The sequence below is a fragment of the Cylas formicarius genome, unplaced genomic scaffold, assembly GCF_029955315.1.
Source record: "Cylas formicarius isolate icCylForm1 unplaced genomic scaffold, icCylForm1.1 PGA_scaffold_1__22_contigs__length_36826433, whole genome shotgun sequence".
NCBI classification, from domain to species: Eukaryota; Metazoa; Arthropoda; class Insecta; order Coleoptera; family Brentidae; genus Cylas; species Cylas formicarius.
In genome coordinates, this window is record NW_026844264.1 from 3,752,810 (window position 1) to 3,775,636 (window position 22,827).

A 22,827-nucleotide genomic window follows, 5' to 3' on the forward strand; every position below is an offset into this window, starting at 1 on the left:
ATGTAACAGATATTATTGTTTACTGAGCAGTTCTAGTTCTAGTGCTATGTTTGCAAAAATTCTTGTCTTTTTAAATTTCTACATTATTTTGTAATTCATTCCACATTTTGATAGTTTCTGTGACTGGGCACTTCAAAAACTTGAATACCTCTTCTCGTACGTCTTTGAGACAACAATTTAAACTCTTTAAGAGGCTACTCTGGCTTACCACTCTTTAACAATTCGTATGTAAAATCGTACGTCGATATTTAGAATTTAGAATTGTGTGATGATTTAAATATGGAGTGAACCATTTTTTGTTCGTTTGCCACGACAGCGAGCTGTTAAAGACTAAATAGTTTTTTTATGTTATTTATATTTTTTAATCGAAGATAAGCCGCTATCAATTTCCTTTTGAATGATGGTGATGTACGATGCTGTACAATTGGGATAGTTTATTTCCTAATTGCAACTTTTAGTTGCGATTTTTCAAAGTTAAGTCTTAAATAGTGACCTTGTGATAATATGTTTAGTTTTTGCTGCTCCTAGTTTAGCCTCTCTCGTGTTTCTACAGTGTTTTGATCGTTAATGGGCAAATATCACTGTCGTCTGCATACTGTCCAAACTTTGAATATTTGGCAATGTATTCCCTATCTGCGATATACATTGAGAAAAACAATTCCTTGCTGAAATCTAACGAAGCTATACCTATGCTATTGCTTTGTTCTTCGTCTTCTGATAATATCGCAGATGTTCACTAGGGCTGTCTGGGTATTATAGTCTCGTTGAAAAACGGTCTGCCAATAAGTTTTGTGTTTGTCGAGAAATGTACAATATGAAGGTATAAAAACTTCTCAAACATTTTCTGTAGGTCTTTTTTTTTAATTATTCAATTATAGCTTTTTTCCAAATTTCTGAGTACGTCTGTAATAAAATGCATGAGTTTATTACATTTACTAAGGACTTGGTTCAAGCACTGCTACAAAACGCGCCTAGTGGTGTTTCCCAGAGATCGGTGCTATTCTAAGTGCTCCAGCATTGATTCTCATGTGAGCGCTTATGCTGATGACACTTAATTATTTGAAAATCCTGCAACACATGCATTGTGGTGTTCAACATGGCTATTGCCCCTGAATGCTCAAAAGTGCTCTGTGCTGCATGTTGGCAAGAACAATTCCGGTTTGAACTATTATATCAATGGAAACTTTGTGTTAAGTGTCGATTCTCAGATGGACCTAGGTGTTACAGTAACCAATGATCTTGCGTCGTCTGTACATGTATCAAATATTACAAAGAAAGCAAAGTGCGCGTTATTTTTGTTAAAAAAGATTTTTAAAAATCCTAGTCCTCGCATGGCTTGCAAACTTGTTACCACTTATATTCGCCTCATGCTGGAATTTGCTTCTCCAGTCAGGAACCCATGGCTATTGCGTGACTGTGATGTTCTGGAAAGAGTGCAATGAGTCTGCCAACATTAAGCAGCGTGGGCTGTATAGATTTGCGTATGACCAATTTCCATCTGACGTGCCCTTTGTGGTCTTAAGCAATGATGAACGTCTACGTGGTCATCCATTTAAAATAAAGACTTCACATCGCCTGTATTTTATAAGTAACAGGACTTTCGATTATTGGAACAGTTTATCCCCAGATGTTGTGTGCGCCGAACTTGTCTGTATTTAAATATCGCTTCTACAGTGTATTGTTTCACAGTAATAATTAAATTTTTTTTTCTACCCCTGTCTGTAAAATACCTAATTACCCGACAATCTAGCGTTCGAGAAGCGTCACTTTACCACGTCAGTTTCGTTTCCCACCATTGCGAGCCACTTCGGACATTTCCGGAATTTTACCGCACGGATTTAGGAGCAATCGGATGTTTGTCAGTGAATATATTCATGTTGTTTTGTGAAAATTTTCCCAAAAACTAACGGTCGTACAAAAAGTATAGTCAGCAACACGTTCGGTAAACTTTTTAACTCACTCGTTTATTAAAAACTCGCTTCGCTGCGCTTCGCTCGTGTCAAATAAACTCGTGAGTCAAATGCCGTTTGCCGCACTTGTTGCATAATATGCTATTATATGTATAACATTCTCATGCTACTATCAATGTGCATAATATGTTCTTTTCTGCACTTTATTATTTGTAATAATAATAATATTTTGGCCTCACATACGGTATTTGGAGTAACTGTGTTTACGATTTTTATTGGATTACTCTGATCTATCAGCGAAAAATCTAATGTGTCCTGAATTAAAAGTTTTGACTGTTATACTGACAAAACCAATGATTTCATTTGATTTAAAATTTAAAAAGATATAGTAGTCTGTGTCAGTTTCTTTGCAAAAAAAAATTTATAACTCAAATATCCACCTCATATTGATATTGCTTTCTTTTCTGATATAACGTTTTTGTTTTTTTTTTTGCGAATTTGTGTTCAATTCCAAAAGTAAAGTGGGATTTTGAAATCGAAAGAAGAGAAAGAACCTTGTCCTCCAACCAGTTTAGTGAAATTGATATTTGACTTAGTAGTTCATGGAGTTTCAAATGCATCTTTTTTATAAATAATAAGGCAGTATCGTTTCACTAAGTCTCGAGCACATACTGTAATTTTCAATGTCAGATCTGGAACAGTAGTTTTGTTTAGCTTTTCAATGTTGAAATAAGGAGATAAACCATACTAAGTAAATTTTGAACTACAAAATGTTTGTAAAAGCAGTTTGAAACATAATACTTTATAATTTATTATAAAACAAGTTTGAGAAATGCCAGTTTAGTGACGAGTTTATCTACATGTTGCATACTGTACTCTCTCCACGATTATTAGTTTTTGGGTAAAAGCTCTTACTGTTTGATTCTTAAACTAATTGAGTGATAAAGCAAAAATATCTTCTTACAAAACTGTTATAATTTTTCTTTTTATGACAAAAATTAACGTTTTTTAAATGTTTTCAATTCTGTTTACATTACAAAATCGGACCGTGCATAGGCGTTATATATTTATGACTTGGGCCTTGAAATTCTTTGCAATTCTTTGAATTGCAAAACTTAGTTTGGTATCTATAGATTAATGATATGCTGTACTGTACATAAGACACTATAAATTATAACTAAGCATAAACTTGACTTAAGTGCAAAATATTAATATTATGCAAGCCACTTTCAAGAGCTAGGAGGAAGATATAAAATAAGTATCGCCTGAATAGAGAAATAAGGTTAAAAATTTCTAAATTTCTAGGAAAATTTGTAATATTAATGGATAACAAAAATAAATAACAAGTATTAACTTCAATATGCTGAAATTAAACTAAACCAAAATGGGAATAAAAAAAATTGTGTAACTATGAATGCAACAAAAAAAGATTAATTTTATTTGCATTTCAAAACAATTGTTGCAGTGCTCGTTTTAAAGTCTGACCATTCTGACTAAAGCAGAAGTTTGACCCCAAGACAAGTAAATTTGCAAAAGTTCTTCTGCCATAGAGGGATGTTATCTTATTATAAGAAGCAAAACCTTTTGAATCTGACAATGCAACCCAAGCTACGCATTGAGTTTTTCACATTATTTACAAACGTTTCATAGATGTATTCATAAGTTTAAAGTCAAAAATTAGAGGGTTTGAGTTTCTAGTTTTATGAAGAATTAAAAAGATCGCCTTGAACTCTTATTACGTTAATGTAAATGTTAAGAAGTAAAGGTCCAAGATGGCTGTCTTCTGTACGTCTAAATATTGATTTCTATCTGTTGAATAGAATTTAACCCTGACCACAGCAGCCCTCCGAGTCAAGATTTTATGTTTTATTTTATCGAAAGCCTAGCTAAAATCATATTAGATTGGAATCAATGGTTTTAGTTTTAGCAAGTGCCTACTGTTCGTCTATAATTTGTCTTTTAAATTGGAAGGACATATTAACAAACGTTTCAAAAATTGTACCAAAAGTGCAGAGAATTCTAATTGGGCGGTAATTCTTTACATCTTTTTTAGATATGGAAATTACAGGAACTGTTTTCCATCTTATTGGAAAGAATGCGATTTCTAATGATTTACTATAAATTTTTATTAATTGAATAGCTAATGCGGCAGAATTGCTAGTGTTCTTAACCTATTTATTCTTACCCTGTTCCTAAATATTCCAGGTTTATTTTCTGTTCCTTTTCCGGAAAACATTCTTTAATAAAAAAAAGTAAATTATTTCAACTCCTGACCACTCAGTCTGCAACTAACAACGACATAAATACCCCGTTACCTCTATCTAAAACATCTTGTCGATTCTACCGATCCTTATAAAATATTTTCAATACAACTATTTAAATTTTTCTCCCATGGTGGTTATTTTATTGCATCTATCGATTTGCTAAACATATTCATAACTTGATTATTTTTTATTTTGACACCTATTCTTTATCGTTTAATTAATTATGCTTTATCCAGGAGGTGCTTATATTACTCAGGGTATAAAAAGTCTGCACAATTGTACAAAGTAAAATTCTGTACAAATATTTTAAGGGCACATTTATCATTAACTTGATTTTTTTTGGAGAGTCAGGGCATCACTTTTTGTTTAAAAAATCCGTTTAGTGGATATTCCTGACTGTTAAGTATGTCTGGAAAATATTTGCACGGAATTGTGAAACACACGGTAAGAGTTGAGAGCATCCGACGAATCGTTTTAAACACCGAAGAAAATGCGAAGCGGCAACGCTGCAGTCAGCTGACCAACGAATGAGTATTCATCGAAGAAAACGTTGTTAGTATATCTGCGGGGTAGGATCTTCATCAAATAAATTTAAGTTAATTAAAAGAATCATGTCGTAAGATTCCGGTTTAACGATACCACTCGGGTCGGATCGTTTGAGGATTAACGACGCTTCTTGGGATTCCCAAATACAGCGACTCCTGGCGTTAAGGTTGTCAACCGTACCGCATTTTGGGCTTTTGTCCTCACCACAGACGTTCAAACGAAAGAGTCCTCCTTGAGGATGTGAGTAATTTTGACGAAAAATGTTTCATGTTATGTTCATGCATACAAGAATTATAGAATGCTCTGTATACTAATCCTTTACTAACTAAAACTAAAATTGTTTATTAGGCCATTTTGACAGTAACCGATTTGTCGCAATGTTTAATATTTAATATCGATTGTATAAACAATTACTTTATTATTAATATGATCATGAAAGATACTTGGTTACCTACATTATATATTTATTTCAAATGTTGAAAGTGACTACCGTTCATTTCTACACATAGTCGATAGCCCTGATTGGTGTTTGTATTATTTATTTCATTTCTAATTCACTCTTTTATTACATAAATGTTTTATTGCGTAGTAAATAAAATTTATTTTTTTAAATAAACCCATAAAATAAGTGTCTCTATATTTATTGTAAAGATAGTCCGTTACTTAAGCAGCATTATGTGAAGGTGACCCATTTTGTTGACAAATAATTTCGGTAGCTTCGTTCAGTGGAATCTGTAAATTCTTCAACGTCTTATGATAGATAAATAGATAGATAGATAGATAGATTCATTTATTGACTACGTTTCGTACAAAAGGGACGTACAATTGTACGTAACAAGTTATTGATGGCCAATTTCTAGTCTTTCTAACATAAGCGTACAAAAATTAGTCTTATTTTCCTCAGTGAGGTGCTGCATTTTCATGATTTTAAAATGATAGTACTTGTTTTTCTTTAATGTTCTCCAGATTTTTCCAAAACTTTTCTGCAAATCGCGAAATCCAGTATTTTAAAAACTCCATCTTGATCCACAATCACCCTGATTCGTTGCCAGTATTAGAAAACAACAAAAAGGAATAGTCGTCTCAATGAGCAGCGATTTTTAAAATACCCAAATATTTATAACGTAATACATATTTATTCTGCAGTGAGAAATATATATGTTCTAATGACTTTCTATAGGGTATAGGCCTATTATTGCTGATTGAGATTTTTTTTATTTTCGGAAAACAACGTAATTAAACACTTTTTTCTGTCAAATGTCACTCGAAAACTGTAATAATTAAACCAACAATGAAACGACGAATAAAAGTGATTATTTTTTTTAGCAGAATTTCTAAAATAACTTCCACTGCGGGCAGTTCGAAAGGTTACAAACTGCGTAGCTCATTCTATTATGGATAAAAAAACGATAAAAGGTAAACAGAAATAAGAGACACCATAAGTTAACATTACTGTCAAAAAGCCAAATTCAAGATGACGTTAAATATTTGACCAGTATGCATTGTTGCTAAGCCAATTTTTAAATAATAGTTCTCTCCTCTCTATCAACTCAACAATAGAATAATGGGAACTAACCAAAACTAACCAATATTGAGTTGCCATTAAACGTTGCTTCGTTTACAAGAGGATCGAATATAATAACTCTATTTTTAGAAAATATTTTGTTAATACAGAATTCCTGACAAAAATTTTTGAATATAATTCTTTCTGAAAATCTGGAAAGCTGGTTAAAATTGTTTTTGGAAAATATTTTCCTTGCAAAACTAAAAGGTTTAGCGATGAAATAAACACATAAAAATGACATTTACACAAGGGCGGAGGGGGGATTTTTTCGCATCCCAAAAGAGAGTAGACGTTATCACGTGCTCGTGCAGAAATTTAAATGTCGAATAATGTAAATTTATGGCCACGAAACCCTCTAAAAAAAATCGAAGCGTCGTTTAGCGCCCTCCTCCCAATTACTAGCCCGGGAATGAACAAAACGCGCGGCCCGCGCCACCATATGGTGTGGCGGAAATTAAAACGCCGGATTGGGCAATAAAAGAGGAAAAGCAGCGGGTACGGTCGCTTTGGTCGCTGATATACCAATCGGAATTTGCATCCGGCCGTATTCGCAATATCAAAGAACTTACGCCGAAATTTGACCGCGTGCGCCATACTGAGCGTTGCGATGTCTATGTCATACAGCATATTATAATGCACGGTACATTATAAAGTCTATTCTTAAAGAAAAATATTCTACCTGAAAATAAACTCTATCGAACTTGCTTGTTTCAGACGGCGCCCTTCTGGAAGATGCAGTGTCGACCGTCAAACCCACATCCGAGCAGGACGAGTCGCTACTCCTCAACACTGACTTTCCGATTTTCCTCACCGAACCTCAAAACGCTTACGTGGTGAAAAACCGTGCTGCCACACTCCAGTGTAAAGCTGCGCACGCGCTCCAAGTATATTTCAAGTGTAACGGCGTGAGGAATGTGGCGGGCGAGGAGTTCCAATTTGTCGATCCGCAAACCGGGATCAGGATAATGGAGGGTGAACTGAACGTTACCAGAGACATGGTCGAAGAGTTTTTCGGCAAGGAGAAGTTCAAGTGTGAGTGTCACGCATGGAGCGGCAAGGGGAGCATCAAAAGTATGGCCGCCACAGTCGAAGTTGCATGTAAGTTTAGAAGTTTCTGCATGTCTTCCATTCTAACGATTTTGCGTCATCACCTGCTTCTCACAAATGTTGCAGTGGGAATTATTTTCTGTATTCGATGGTGTACAAATACCTTAATCATTTTTTTAATAAGTAGTGTTTCATTTTGAACAAAAGGCGAAAAACGAATTGATTGTCCTTTAGGCCATATTTACATTTAGAAACAACAGTGTCCAGGGTGTCCCAATTTCGAAGGGGTAAGCGATCCTGAGTTGGTTAAATAGAGGCGCAAAGTCATGAAAATTCGGAGTACAGACCTACATTTTTATTTACATTTCCAAAGAGCTCACACTTAACGGTTTACTAAACAATACTAATGTCATCACTGGGTCTAAGGTTTTGAGTTGGATTTTGTAGAGTTTTCAATGTAATATTCTCCATATTCGCATTTTCGGAATTTGCATTTCATTTACAAAATGTTTGATTGATCCTCGAGGGTTATTATTAGCATAAGGCTAACAAATAAAAAAAATAGAGATCTATTTTTTTTGTGTAATTTCAGCTTTATTTTAAATTTTGAGGCGTTAGCGTTTAGTAAATTATTAAGTGTGATTTTTCAGAATGAATGAAATATTGAATAAAAAATGTATTTAAAAAGATAAAGTTGATGAAGGGCATACAAAACGTCATACTTAAAAATTGAAAATGTAAATTTGTAGGGGTGAAAGAATTGCAGTTTTCAACTAAGTCAGGAAAAAATACGAACGAAATTGTTAATTTTCAGATTTTCCCGGATTTCTCCAAAACTCATCACAATTTTCTCGATTTTCAAGCGGTTTTAAATTTTCTGACTGACTGATCTGACTTCGAATATCATACAATAGTCCCCCTCGGATTTGGGACAGGCTGCACAGTGAGCCTAAATTAATATCACACAAGTCAGCATTATGGTGATATGACCATTATATTGGTCCTAACTGCGTCAATTACAGCGTGAAATTAAAAAAGGGGTTTTATCTAGCAGGCTGGAGATAAACCAGTCTGTTCAATGTTAAGAGACAGTGGGAGGAACAAAAGTTGATCAAATCTTCATGGAGGATAATATCCATGTAACTTACAGTGAAAATATTTTAGGCATTTACACTGAATGCACTCTAAACTAGAAGTAAGATTTTCGTAGATATTGATCAAACCTCTCAAGTTTCTAACAGACTAGCTTGGATGCGCTTGCCATTATTCTTGACATGTGTTCAACAAAAGCAAAGTTAGTGTCAAGCACAACACCCAGATTTCTGAACGAATCGCACCCCTCCAATGGCACACCGTTGAGAGTATAGTCGCACAACACGGGACTATTATTTGGATAAAAAGACTTGCATTTGGCAACATTACGTTTCAGAAAGTTCCCAGATCGCCACTGATCATTCTGTTTGGTGATGTACAAGAATATCTTTAGGTCATCCACAAAGAGCAAGTGAAAATCAAAAAATAAAGGACTCCTGACATAGCAACAAAATACTCAACTGACGAGGATTTGTGCAACTCACGCAGTAATTTTTGGTAATCACTTTAATAGAAGACAGATTTGACTCTTTTCTCGTATTTCTGGTAAACTTTGTCCTTTTAAAGCGGCTCAACAAATGGACTCATGTAATATTTTTAAATAAAACTGAGATCAATGTGAATGTAACCATTACTCAGAGACAGAATCGGAATAGACGGAGAAAATGTAGCTGAAAGTAATTCTGCAAAACTGACAAAAGTATTACTCAAGCTCTCCCAAACGCATAGACCTAGGTACCCTTTTCTTTAAACTGACGTAATTTCAAAACCTTATTCATTATGTCTAATCGTATCACGACTTTTATTTTACTGAACTTGCTCGGAATAGAATAAAACTACAACTACGAAGTAGATCTGCCAGACGCAGGTATTAATTTTTGGGGCACCTTTTAATTGGGCCCCTCAAAGTTCCCCTCTATCGTCGCATTCTCATAATTCGCTTTGCGTAGTTCTCATCGCCGAGAAACTTTGTCCTTAAACCGGAAACTTAGCATACGATCCTCTGCTACAAAGTACGATCTTGACGTTCTGCGCTATATAAAATTAGTTTCCCCAAGGGAAATGGCGAAATAACCGGTTCCTTTAATATATTAATTATAGGCAGACGAAAGACTCTGTCCCAGTTACGCGCCGTCGCCATTTTATTAAATCGCGCAGCAGATGGACTCGCTTTTAGTTGATCTTCGTTTAAAAATCTCGGCTCGGAATATCATAGGACGCTTAAAATCAGGAAAGCAACATGAAGAAATCACTTTGTAGTGTAGTTGTAGTGAGGGTTAGAGGAAATAATTATTAACATAAGTGTCTTGACGGTTTATTTAAAAATAAGTGAACAACAAATCACTAAACCATGGCCTTACTAGAAAAACAGATGAATGTTTTTGTGACACAACTTAAAATTTTAAATAAAGATTCTCAAAACCATTAATGTGAGGCTTATTACAACCTATATAATTATAATACATCCACGGTGAACAATTGGCCATTTTTCTTTTTCCATACATTTTATGCAAACACTTGTCACAAACTATATATTAGGTCTAGCGATTTGGTTGAATAATAATTTTTTCCACACTCAATGCAGTCGGTATCGTCAATGCGTGAAGGCAGTTCTGAACATTCATGCACTTCTTATGAATTCTCTTTTGTTTATATTTTTTCAAGCAATGGATCTTAAATTTTAAACCAGATGTATTAGCCGAACTGGAACTTCACAATCATGTACATCGGCACATGCATGACACATTGCCTTGAATTTGGATACCGCATTACTAACATAAGCTGATTTAACCCAAGTCTTCCTCCAGCTTTTTAACTACTAAAAACGATTTGTGAACCACTTGCCAAATAAATGCTATTAGTGTATGAGGTCTTGTGGTTCATGTAGGATCGGTTTTTCGGATTTGTTTAACGTATGAATTAACTCCGAAAATGGCTTTCTCAATACCTCCAATTTAGTTTAACCAGATGAAAATGCATTGGTTAGTTTAATATGAATCGGTCTTCATCAATTTGTGGCGGCTGGCAGTTTTGGTGAAAGTCTCTAATTTCTTATTTTAGCATCCATCATCATCATCATCATCCAGAAAGTTTCAGAATTTGTAACATAATTCTGCTGTATGGTTTTGTGTTTCTAAAGAATGGATTTGCAAGAATTCGGGAGTTCAACTTTATCTTCCAATGAAAAGCTATAAGGTTGTTCGGAAAGTCATTTCGTTTTTTCCCGTCAGAGGACTTAATTACGTTTTTTCGAAACCAACTTCACACTTAAGCCGCATAACCATTATATGTCTTGCGAGCTGATATTGCAAGGCTTGTGTGTAAAAAAGTTCTATTAATTCTACGCAGTAGTTTTTGGTTGGTGCCCTTTTAAATATGGAGAGCAATAAGCAGCATTTTCGTCATATTTTACTTTTTTACTTCAGAAAAGGTAAAAATCCTGTCCAAGCAAGAAAAAAATTGACGGATGTGTATGGAGAAGGGGTGTTAACAGTACGCCAGTGCCAGAACTGGTTTGCAAAATTTCGATCCGGCAATTTTGATGTCGAAGATGCACCACGGTCTGGAAGGCCGGTCGAAGCTGACAAAGATGCGATAAAGGCATTAGTTGATGCAAATCGGCGAATAACCACACGAGAGATCGGTGAGAGATTAAATTTGTCGAATTCGATTGTTTATGGCCATTTGAAAGGCATGGGCTTAACCTCGAAGCTCGATGTGTGGGTGCCCCATGTCCTTACGGAGCGAAATTTGTGTCGTCGCGTTGACGTGTGTGATTCGCTCCTCAAACGTCAAGAAAATGATCCATTTTTGAAGCGGATTATTACTGGGGACGAAAAATGGGTTGTATACAACAATGTTAGACGCAAGAGGTCATGGAGCAGAAAAGATGAACCGGCTCAAAGCGTGTCAAAAGCCAACATTCACCAAAAAAAGGTGATGCTCTCCGTTTGATGGGATGTCAAAGGAATCGTTTTTTTTGAGCTTTTGCCGGATAATACAACGATTAATTCAGAAGTCTATTGTCATCAACTGGACAAATTGAATGATTCACTTAAAGAGAAGAGGCCCGAATTAATCAACAGGAAGGGTGTAGTGTTCAACCAGGATAATGCGAGACCTCACACAAGTTTGGTCACTCGCCAAAAACTTTTACAGCTTGAATGGGACGTACTGCAACATCCACCAAATTCTCCAGATCTGGCGCCTTCCGGCTACTATTTGTTCCGGTCCCTGCAAAATTTTTTGGATGGCAAAACCTTTACCTCAAATGAAGATGTCAAAAACCACCTGAACCAGTTTTTTGCCAGCAAGGACCAAAACTTTTATGAGAGGGGAATTATGTTACTGCCAGAAAGATGGCAAAAGGTGTTGGACCAGAATGGCCAATATATAATTTCATAAAATATTTATTCATTATACGAAAACTGTCTTTCATGTTCCCCAAAAAAAACGAAATGACTTTCCGAACAACCCAATATTTGATATTGGGGGGTCTGTGCCGATGGGCAGAATTTTTTCAAGGACGACAGAACCCCTTTGAAGTCAATGTGAATTCAGAGATTGTTAGTTTTATGTAACAAGATTTGATGTCCAGTTTCATGATTGTGTCCGGCAACTGCAATTTTGTTTCTGACGGATCGAAGATGTTAAGAAATGTAGCATTAAAACCAGGTTTACTACTTGCCCGAAAATCCCTCAACAAAGAAAAATCCGAGAGCGCATGGAATTCTTAACAATCTTAACCGCTAGTCAGGTCTTTAATATTCGCAGCAGTCTGTGGAATTTTCTATGAAAATATATTATCAAGCAGTAAAAAATATGTACCAAGAACTTTGAATTCGCTCCAGCAAGTGAAAGTATATATTTTGTTAATTACTAATAAAAAACAATAATTTAAATCTCGTACGTCGTGAGAAATGTTAAAACTGCGGTGCAAACAGGCAAGTGCTAATTCTGCTTGTCGTCGTCGACAGTCAAGAGCACTCGTGTACGCATACAAAACGTGAATTACAAGTGGGGATTTTTTTCTCGGTTCGGTTGATTCGAGTGAATACACGAAACGCTCTCAAGAAGGGTTTTGCCTATTCTCAGTTGAGTTGCGGTAAACGGCAAAGAAAGGGAACAAAACGTTATCGAAAAATTATCAACAAGAGTTTATTGAACTCTGGGAAATGAAGTGTAGTGTGACATTGATAAAATTTATGGATTTTGAAGTCGCTGGATCACGTGGATGAAAAACTAAACGCTGCAGGCCTCATTCTACCATCAAAATTTTTTTTCTTTATTTTTGAAACTTGGTTTCCATTTGTTTAGCAAATTGTTTTTGCAGTGTTGTCATTTTACTTGAATAATTTGTATAGGTTTTATAATATAAATGGGTTTTAAAACGTCTTTCGACATTGTCGGATGCATAACTACCATAACTACCACCTCTGAAGGTCTTTGCATTGGTGTTCTCTAAGGTATGTGTCACTCCTCTTCCTTGAAACTCCTTTCCATTTTGGGATTCTGTCTAGACGAGATATACCTAAGTATTTTCTGTCCACGTCCATTTCCAACGTTTCCAAGACTTTTTTTGATGAAAAGTCCATTGAGGCAACCAAATGTTCTTTATGCTTGCTGATTCTGCTTTTTATTTCATTATCATATCCCCCAGCAGCATCGAAAATAACTCGCAGATAGATGTTTTCGTTACAGAATTTGATGGGTGTATCTCCATTTTCTAACTGGATATTCCGATTTGATGGGTGTATCTCCATTTTCTAACTGGATATTCCGATTTTATTGTTCTGAAATTATTTAGTTTATGTTTTTGATCTCACTTCAGTGAATATTAATTTTGACCTGGTGTTTCAGAGAACGTTCCTTTAATTTTTTGCGTAAGTCTAGTCTTAAAGAATAACTTTAGTTTAGTTTGTAAACATGGGCCAGAACGGAAAATTTAGGCCCCTAATTGGTTTGATTGGCTCATAAAAGTAGTGACAATACTTTTTTATGAGGATGTTTTTAATTGCGTTTTGTCTATGGTGACATTTTCAAACAATTTACAATAATCGTGTTTAAAGTCAAAAAATTGCTAGTTTCGGAGTTATGGCTGTTGAAAAAACTAAAAAATTCCCACCGCTGTCTATAACACAATATAATTCTACATTATTGAAATAATGAAAACGGGAAAAGAATGGTAGATCATATCAAGTGTTAACTTATTAAACAAATTATTAAAAAAAAAAAAACTTACTACGAAAAGAAATATAGGAATGTTCAAACAAGTGAATAGTATTTTCCACTGATAACTGTCGAGTTTAAAACAATTCCTAACACATCAGTTGTAATGCGTTGAAAGGCTTCAAGAACTAGTCTTCTCAGTCAACCCTAACGCTCACAGTTAAGAAAACCATTATGAAAAAGGGCGCATTAAATAAGCGATGTTGATACCTAGATATTCAGTCTATTGAAGGATATCTTACCCAATAACGAGCATTACGCTGGTTATAGAGTCCATTATCTGTTACTATAACTTCGTCCAACCAAATAATCTTACTGGGAAAGTTTTCATCTTTCTGACACTTCCTAGTACAAATGGGTAAAATTTTTGTTTTCTCAAAAAAAAAAAATGAGCAGTAAATTTCGCGAATCCAGTTGTACGTTCGATCTTTTATGCAGGTAATAATACATTATTAAGTTTTTCTTCATTGCAGGGTTTATTTCTGGAACAAATGTCTTCCCTCTGGTTACTTATTTAAATACATACGTCCAGCTTTAACATTGTAGTATGTCGAACTTTCACATACACAGCTTATTTCTAACAATCAGTTTTACACAAAATAAAAAATGCAACTGATTCAATTGCTTTACCGTCTGCAAGGATATATAGATGTCTGGATAGTGGACATCGATGTGCTGCACTTTTTATAGATCTCGCCAAGTCCTTTGATACAGTAAGTCATAGGTTATTAACAAACAAATTAGAATCAATTGATATCAGGAGTCTTGCGCTGGATCTATACAACAGCTATTCCCATAGCAGAAAACAATAAGTGAGAATTAAGAATGTTATATTAGAAAACAAACCGTTCATATTCAAACACTAGTTAACTTTCGCCGTACCGCGGTCAAAAAATTACGCAAAACACCATGTGGGGTACAATCGTACCCCACTCTAATTTGAACGCTTTGTGACATTTTATGCGACAATTCTCGTAGATATACACTGTAACAACAAAATTAAATGTAAAAAAAATGTCTAATGCATATTATATTTATTGAAAAAGTTGAAGAAATTAAACAATTCTCAAAAATGTTTTTAAAAAAGTTAGACGAACTCCTCTACTCATATTAATTCTTACGTTTTTCCATATATAATCTGCAAATTATCTGTTTTACACTATGGTCAGTGCATGTAATTTTTTTGCAATCGCAACATTGTTGCCTGGACTTGCGATCTTTCTTTCTATTGCACCAATAACATCGTCCAGAAACAGTTCGTTCAGGTTCTCCGACATGGATTTCATGGTACTTTTAAAATTATGGAGATATTTCTAGCACATATGATTTGACACTGTTGCGAATTCTTGGTTCTGTTTTAAATCTTCTTATGACATTTTCCCTAATCAATGACTCTCCTAAGTCCAAAAGAAATTTTCTTACCAGTGCAAGCTTATCAGTTTCCTTTCTGACTTCCCTTGTTTTTGGATCGACAAAACGAAAAAGACTCGTCAACAATTGAAAACGCAGGCGAGACAGTTGCAGGAATAACTGGTCTAGTGTAACCTCTCCTGGTACACCACAACATTGCTATCGGTTCTTTTGAAGCTTGAGGGGCGCCTGAAAAATTGGACAGGGATAGGTATTATTAGTGAATTCGATAACTTTGCCTATTCTGTCTTATCATTAGTATGCGGGACAATTATTTCAGAAAATGAATCTGTAAATACTAAATGACAATAAATAAAATTGCGCACCCGGTACGACGAAGGTCTGTGGGCGTCTAGCCCAAACTGGAAAATAGTGGAAATCAAGATAGAGGTCAGTCAACAGTGTATTCTTTCACCCCTCCATTTCAACGTCTACTCGGAGCCCTCGAAAATGTTGTCTGTGGAATAAGAGTTAACGGTGTTATACTGAAAAATCTGCGCTATGCGGACGATACAGTACTTTTCGGTGAAAACATGCAAGATCTACAACATATGTTGAATAATGTCATCACACTTACTCGAGAATATGGTCTAACACTCAATATTAATAAGTAATAAGTATATGGTCACCAAAACTGAGGCGCTCAATGAAGATCGAAGGTGGAAGGTGAAAAGCTGGAAAGGGTCGAAAGGTATAACTACCTAGGTACCAGTGTCGTCTTCTCCGTGGATTACTGGATTCTGAATATCAAAAGACTACTCTGTAGCCGTGATCTGAGGTTGAACCTAAGAGCAGGGATGCTCAAATGTTATGTTTTTCCAGTCCTTTTTTATGGTGTAGACTCTCAACGCATACTGCAAGCGAAAACTAGAAGCTTTCGAGATGTGTTCGTACCGTAGGAGAATACCGTGGACAGAGCATGTGAGCAGGTTCTGAGAAGAATGCAGAAAGATGTAGGAATCCTACGGGAAGCGAAAAAGAAAATGCTGCAATATCTCGGCCACATTATGAGAAGTCCTACATATGATATCCTGCAACTCGTAATCCTGGGAAAAATTTTGGGAAAAAATATCTAAGCTCAGGAATTGTTCCACAGTCATTAACTAATTTTAAAAGCTATAACTAAAAGTAACTTCAATTAACGCAATCCATTATCTTGCTAGCTTAATGAAGTGTCATGAATACCATCACAAATATTAATATAATAATGTATTATTTTTCTGTTTAACCCAATTTCAGATTTTAGTAGTATCTAGCGTTATTTTAATGTAGAAAATTATATATTATGGGCAATAAACAAATTATTATTATTGTTATTCTCCGCAGATGAAAAAGAAACAACGACGTTGAAGAACGGTTATGTACCAATATGTAAATAAAATTATTTTCAGATTTTAATTTTTAAACATTTGCGGTTTCAACAATGAATAAATGAATGAATGAATCGTCCTGCTCTTTAATATGTGGCGTAGTTTTTGCACGGACCAGATGAAAAAATAAAGTTTATAATGATTTGGCCGAAACGAAATGTCGTAACTAAAAAATCTCAACGTTATCTTGTTCAGCTGAAAAAGTGGCAACGAGAAAGTGACCTTTATTTTTTATATATCTTTAAATAACGGCAGAAAAAAATAAAAACATCTACGGAAGTGCTGAGAATATTTTTTTAGTTCTGCCATCTTATATCATATCGTTTCCAATATCCCCATGACAGATGTCCGTCTCCTGGACTCACTGTATGGTACTGGCTTTAGTAAATTAGTTTTTTCGACAACAGATGGCGCCAATTTGCGGTTATACGTGATAAGCGTTTAAAACAATTCGCGCCCGGTGATTATCGAAGAATTATTATTAAGGGTCGCACGTGAGAATAACATAACCTCATCGTGTAGGACCCGCCGGCTCGTAAATAAGTGATTTTTTAATTATTGCCAGACTTTTCGAAACGCCCTGTGCGTGTCAGCGTAATATTGCGGAATCGGCGGAGTGGTTATTAAAATGCCACGTTTTTTCACTCCATCGACAAGATGGTGGTCGGGTGGATATTTCGGAACAGGTCTTTTACACATACGGTCCATTTAATATTCGTTTGCTGGCGTTCGCGGCTTTTTTGGTTTTTCGCCCTGAGGATTGCATTCGCATTGCGCTCGAAACGTTAACAGTCGGTGTAATTATCATGGCTTTTTGACGTAGATTGACAATAAGTAATTACCGTGCGGATTTTAGTTTAAACAAATATACGACCCGGTTGGTAATGAATGTATTTATGGTACTGAAGGATGTTATTTATGGAGGTATCCGTTGCAATGCAGTGAGTTTAATGGGAAGCTTATATATCTCAATAAAAAGTCTACACACACGTGCCTGTAATACTTTTTTACATAATAAATGGCAATCACTTTTCATAAGAACACAGAACTTGGTTATTTCAAAGGGAAAACCTATATTATTATGTTTTGAGATTCTGTGTGAAAATGTTAACATATTTTACGTATAATGTCCTATACCTATTTCTAACTCTTTTTGAAATATTTTACTCATGCATATTTTTGTAATTTTTTGCACATTTGACACTCACATTTGCCAAAATATTAAAAAAGAGGCTTAAGTTCACATTTGTGTTACTGTTGTTATCTAATTTTCTATAACTTATTTCTTATTCTTTCATATTTCTCTTATTATTAGTTGTCAACCATGTCAACTAATAATTAGTATGCATTGTATGTCGACAGCTGACACTAACAAAGTAAAAGTATAAATTTAACATGGTAGAATACTTAAATGATGGTAGATCTTCTCACTTTGTCTTATATTAACGGTGAATGTTACAAAGTGCTGGAGAGAATTTTTGATGTGCGCCATTTGCCATCAATGAACAAGACAAAATTCCAGAAGATCGAAACTTGTTGCGTTTCGGAAAAAGAAGTTACCAAAACATATGTTTAGTTAAAATGTAAATGTAAAAGAAAAACGTTTTTTTTTTCGATTACTTCAAGAACTAAATCTTTTGTAAAAATCTTTTTGCTCTATCTTTTTATGGAAAGTGGTGGGGGATGAACAATTTTGTAAATAAATATCAGTAACTTGGGCTATAAACGTTTTTGTAAATGTGGCGATTGTAATTATTGCTTATAATTTCCACTAGAGGACGTTTATGTGCAAATAAGAGATATAAAAAAAACATGCAACGACATGACTTTTGTAATCGTGTCTCAATATCTCTTTCTGAACCTAAAATGTAAGAAAAAGAATTTAAAACCCGAAAAAATCCACACTTTGGCAGATATTTTCCGTGGACCCGTCGTTATTAAATTCTAGTTGTCCTCTATTTTCGAAAAATGAAGACATATGACATATGGAGATATATGAGCGACATATATGAGCTTGGGTCCATTTAAAAGATAACTTGTAGATAGGGAAGAAGATAATCATGATGGTGATCGCCAATTGTTACCTTTTTGACAGCAGCCTGCTTTTTGCGGATTACTTAGTTTTCTCTAATTTTACAAAAGCACCAAATTGGCAATATGTTATTTTAAAATATATATTTCTGGATAAGCTTCGAAACAACAACTTATTGTTGTCGGTAGCAGAAGAGACATTTTAGCAGTGGCAGTTGGAAATTATAATTTCTATTTGAAAACATGAAGTTTCTGGTAAAAAAGAGTTTTCCAAAGCAGAAATAGTTGTGATGGTTGGCGATAACTATAAGACGCATAGGGCGGCTGTAGAATTTTTTAACACGAAACACCAATAAAACTAGAATTAAATCAAATAAAAAAGTTTGCAAGTAACATTTCACACACTATTTTTGCATCTGCTATTATTTGCATTGCAGTAGAAAGTATTTTGGAAACCAGTTTCACTAGCATCTTTACTCAAAGTGATGGAACCTGGTTGATCATTATATCAGTTCTTTTCATGATATACATTTTTTAAATTAAGTTTTGGAATATGTTAGACATATTTTATGGTTTTTGGTTTTTAATTGGTAGAGTCGAGGTTAAAATGGTTGTTTAGAGATTTCTATGGTTTCTCGTATTTTCCTATGGTAGAAGAATTTTAATTTGGTCGAATAAGATTCAATATCTGGTTTTATTTATTGTAGCCCAGTTGATATTCTTGGTCCTGTTTCTCCAATGGATTCTTCGCGACATATCTCAAAGGGAATTTTGTCTTTGACGGATCGAATCGGATGGTAAATGGTAGATCTGGTTTTAACAATATATTTCTTAGGAATGTTTTTGACTGTCTGAATGTAAAGGACCACAGTGTCAAGTGTGGGGCTACTTTCAGACTCATTTGCTCTCCGAGGTTGTGGTGAAATCTATTTCGTGATTGAACACTTAATTGCTTTTCGAATAATGGTGTTGAAGGATTTCTTCTCAAAAGCTTCCATAAAAATATTTGACTGCTGATAATGGAGAATCCGTAGCTGTTTCCGACATTTGTTGATTAATTTGACCGTTAAAAGACAAATATGTTCCAGACAAGCATTTTTAAATTAATATGAGAAAGTTTGATTCCAGATTTTCGGATTTTAATATATCTGTTGTATATTGTGTTCTACAGATGACGTAATGTCCGTATGCAAGAATATATTGAATTTTTTTATTATAGTTGTGCATGACCACCGTAGAATTTTTAACGATTTTTACTGTTTCAAATGGAATTTCATTGGCAGTTTGAGGTGACAATTCGTATAAGATAGACTCAACATTTGAAATTATTTCCTTTCGGATAATACGTGGGGCAAGTACGAAGTTGGAACCTTTAGTGATGGTATATTTAGAAGTAATAGGTAAGAGTTTAATGGTTAAGACTATGACAAACTCATCAGCAGTTGCCGAACACAATCATGAAACCGGACATCAAATATTCGAACAAACAAAAATTTCTAGAATGAGGGTTTTATTGTAGCTCTGAAGCAGCAAGTTCGATTCATCAAGAACCGACGCGGAAGGAATCTACAAAATTTGTTAATAGTATTACAGTACCATGTGGATTAGCCTCATAGTATGACTTCTCTTCAACATGGAGTACTATCCCCATCTGATCTACGCAGTGGTTGTTAATTCTACTTGTTCACTTGTCAGAAGCCATTACTGTCTTTCCGCGCTAATGATGACGTCATTAAGACGTAATTCTGCCGTTTGCTAACCGTTACGCTTCGATAAAAAGTATTTGTAAAATGTATCGGTCGGGTTTTAGTACTTGTTCCCTGGTTTGGCTTGAGCAATTCCTAGTAAAATCGTTAAACCCCTCTAAATAAAGACGTAGAGTCGATAAACCTGCAAAACGGTCTGCTTTAAAACCCGCCGTTCTCGCTGACAAATGGCTGATAAATTCCCGACCGTCGTTTAATACGAAATGTTTTAATTTTAATACGGACTAATATGACTGCCGGCGTCCCGTTTTTGTCGTCCCCTTGGCTTTATATGGTCATCTCGAATGGAACCAGAAATAAACGGTTATTAACTTAATGGTAAACAGCGAAGTGCTTTCGATTAGCTAAATTAAATGGAATTGTTGTTTTAATGCGATTATTATGCGTGGAAAATTATGACTGCGCATGCGGCGTTGTTAATTTTTTGGTGGGGCGATGGTATAGTCTGAACCAAATTAGAGGTATTGTTAATAGCAACCGACAACATTTTGAAAATTTTAAATAAAAATAAATTGTTGGGTTTAAAGGAACATGAAATTAGCGAAATGTTTAATGTCTCACTTTCTTTATCATAAACTAAGACCACTTTTTATAAAACTTCTGGATTCCTCCTGCGTCGTTTTTTTTTGACTCGAACTAGCTAACGTTTCGCCAATCATCGTGTTGGTTTCTTCAGAGGTTGACTGAAATTGAGTAATATTACCAGTTTAAGTCGGTGATTTTCTAACTTTTTGCTTTTGCGCTTGGTGTTCTCTCCATAAAGATCCTCCCGCAGTTTCAGTCAAGCTCTGAAAAAGCCAAGATTATTGGGGAAACGTTAGCTAGTTTGAGTCAACAAAAACCGGCGCAGGGGGAATCCAGAAGTTTTAGTATTACAGTAACAGTAGCTTGTGGAAGTTTCTTTGAAAAATTAACGAAGATCACATTAGCCTAAACTTTGAGGGAATGGCTATCTTTTTAATAGCCTAAAATAGGACAAATTTAACCCAAGTAACTTTAATTTCGCTAAAATGGAGGAATTTAAAGTAAAAGTCATTGAAGTCCGATAATGTTTCATATTTCATCGCGAAAGATTGTATTTAGGCATTGTTTGAACCACTTTCTTATATTCTTAACTTTTCGCTCAAGTGTAGCTGCTTCCGCAGGGTATAGAGAGAAGCAACGTTAATCCCCATATTAAAAATGCCAATCTTATTGATATCACCAATTGCAGACCTATAGGTCTTCGCAAAGTTCTTTGAAACTGTATATTACGAGCAAGTAAAACACAGCATTATTCAGAAACAACATGGGTTCTTTGGTAGTAAGGGAATCAGTTTGACATGTTTGACATGTTGACAAGTGTTTCTTTTTTTGGTGAGGCTTTAGGTTTCAGCTAATACATTTTCAAATCGTATTTATCGGACAGGCATCAGTACGTCGAGATTCGTGGGCATCGCTTCCCAAATTTTTTGTTTTTTTTTTTGTTTGTTAACGATTTAGTTGAAAAGATATCAAGCCATACTCCGTTGATTGCTGATGATCTAAAGCTGTTAAGAGTTGTGCTCCAAGAAGAGCTTAGGCCGCTTTGTGGCCGGTCTGTGGTTAACATTCATCCTTTGAGTCGAGACAAATGTTTTATTATAACTTTCTCGAACAAAACACATCCTACACTTTTTAATTATGATGTGATGGCGACTGCTATTATCAGGTGTTTATCTTTCAAGAACCTTTGCATTTTGTAAGACTCGAATTTGAACTAACCTAAAGACAAGTACAGGATATATGGCTGTACGACTTTACCACCACTACCACTTTGTTGACATAATAAAATTAGAGCTGTCAGAAACGGCACTTTATGATTAAGTATAAAATAATAATTGCAAAATATACAGGGTACTTAAAAATATAATTTTGATTTCGCATATATTTGCCACGCTGTATATTCGAAGATAATTTTTATTTGTTTTTATTTATTTGTATTTATTATTTTTCTCCAAAACAAATAATAAACGAAATATATGACTATTTGGACACCCTGTATAGAACAACTGGAGAGTATGCAGAGAAAATTCGAAAAACTTTCTGGCTTTTAAAATCGATGGTGTGTTTTCGGCAAAGGGTACTGAGCATTCAATACTTTTGGAAAGATTGAAACCACGGTTTTCAAAATGTCGTAGAAATTAGTTAGCACAAATTTTCTTATGCAAAACCATAAAATCGAAAACTGACTATTGGGACCTATTGAGACAATTGTATTTACAACGTGCCGTCGGTTTTGCATCGACTAAATTTTCTGCAATTTTATCTTTAAAACAGCCTTATATAATGGCATGTACCTTTTTAATAACCATTGTGGCATTGATATACTATTTAACCTCTCAGGACTTTAGGATAGTTAAAATTTTTACTAGAACTATTATGTATATGTGCGCTTATCTTTATTTCGCCTTATTAAATATTTATGATTATTTTTTTGATTGATCTGTTACGAGAAGTAGAATGGAGACTTGAAGTAATTACTGATGTAATTAATAATAACCATTTTGAACATTTAATCACTTGGATTAGGTACCTGAATACCTATAACAAACTGTTTACTCGGACTATCATATATAT

At 34.8% G+C, this 22,827-nt stretch overlaps 1 protein-coding gene across 5 annotated transcripts in view; it reads left to right on the forward strand.

The window, feature by feature from the left end:
• The window catches only part of LOC132697481 (netrin receptor UNC5C), a 472,678-nt gene that overhangs the window by 182,261 nt on the left and 267,590 nt on the right, over nt 1-22,827 (forward strand). For all 5 annotated transcript variants that reach the window (XM_060663046.1, XM_060663049.1, XM_060663051.1 and 2 more), the window contains one exon: nt 6,999-7,382. In XM_060663046.1, coding sequence (XP_060519029.1) covers nt 6,999-7,382 — 384 coding nt within the window. The remainder of the gene's footprint in view (nt 1-6,998; nt 7,383-22,827) is intronic.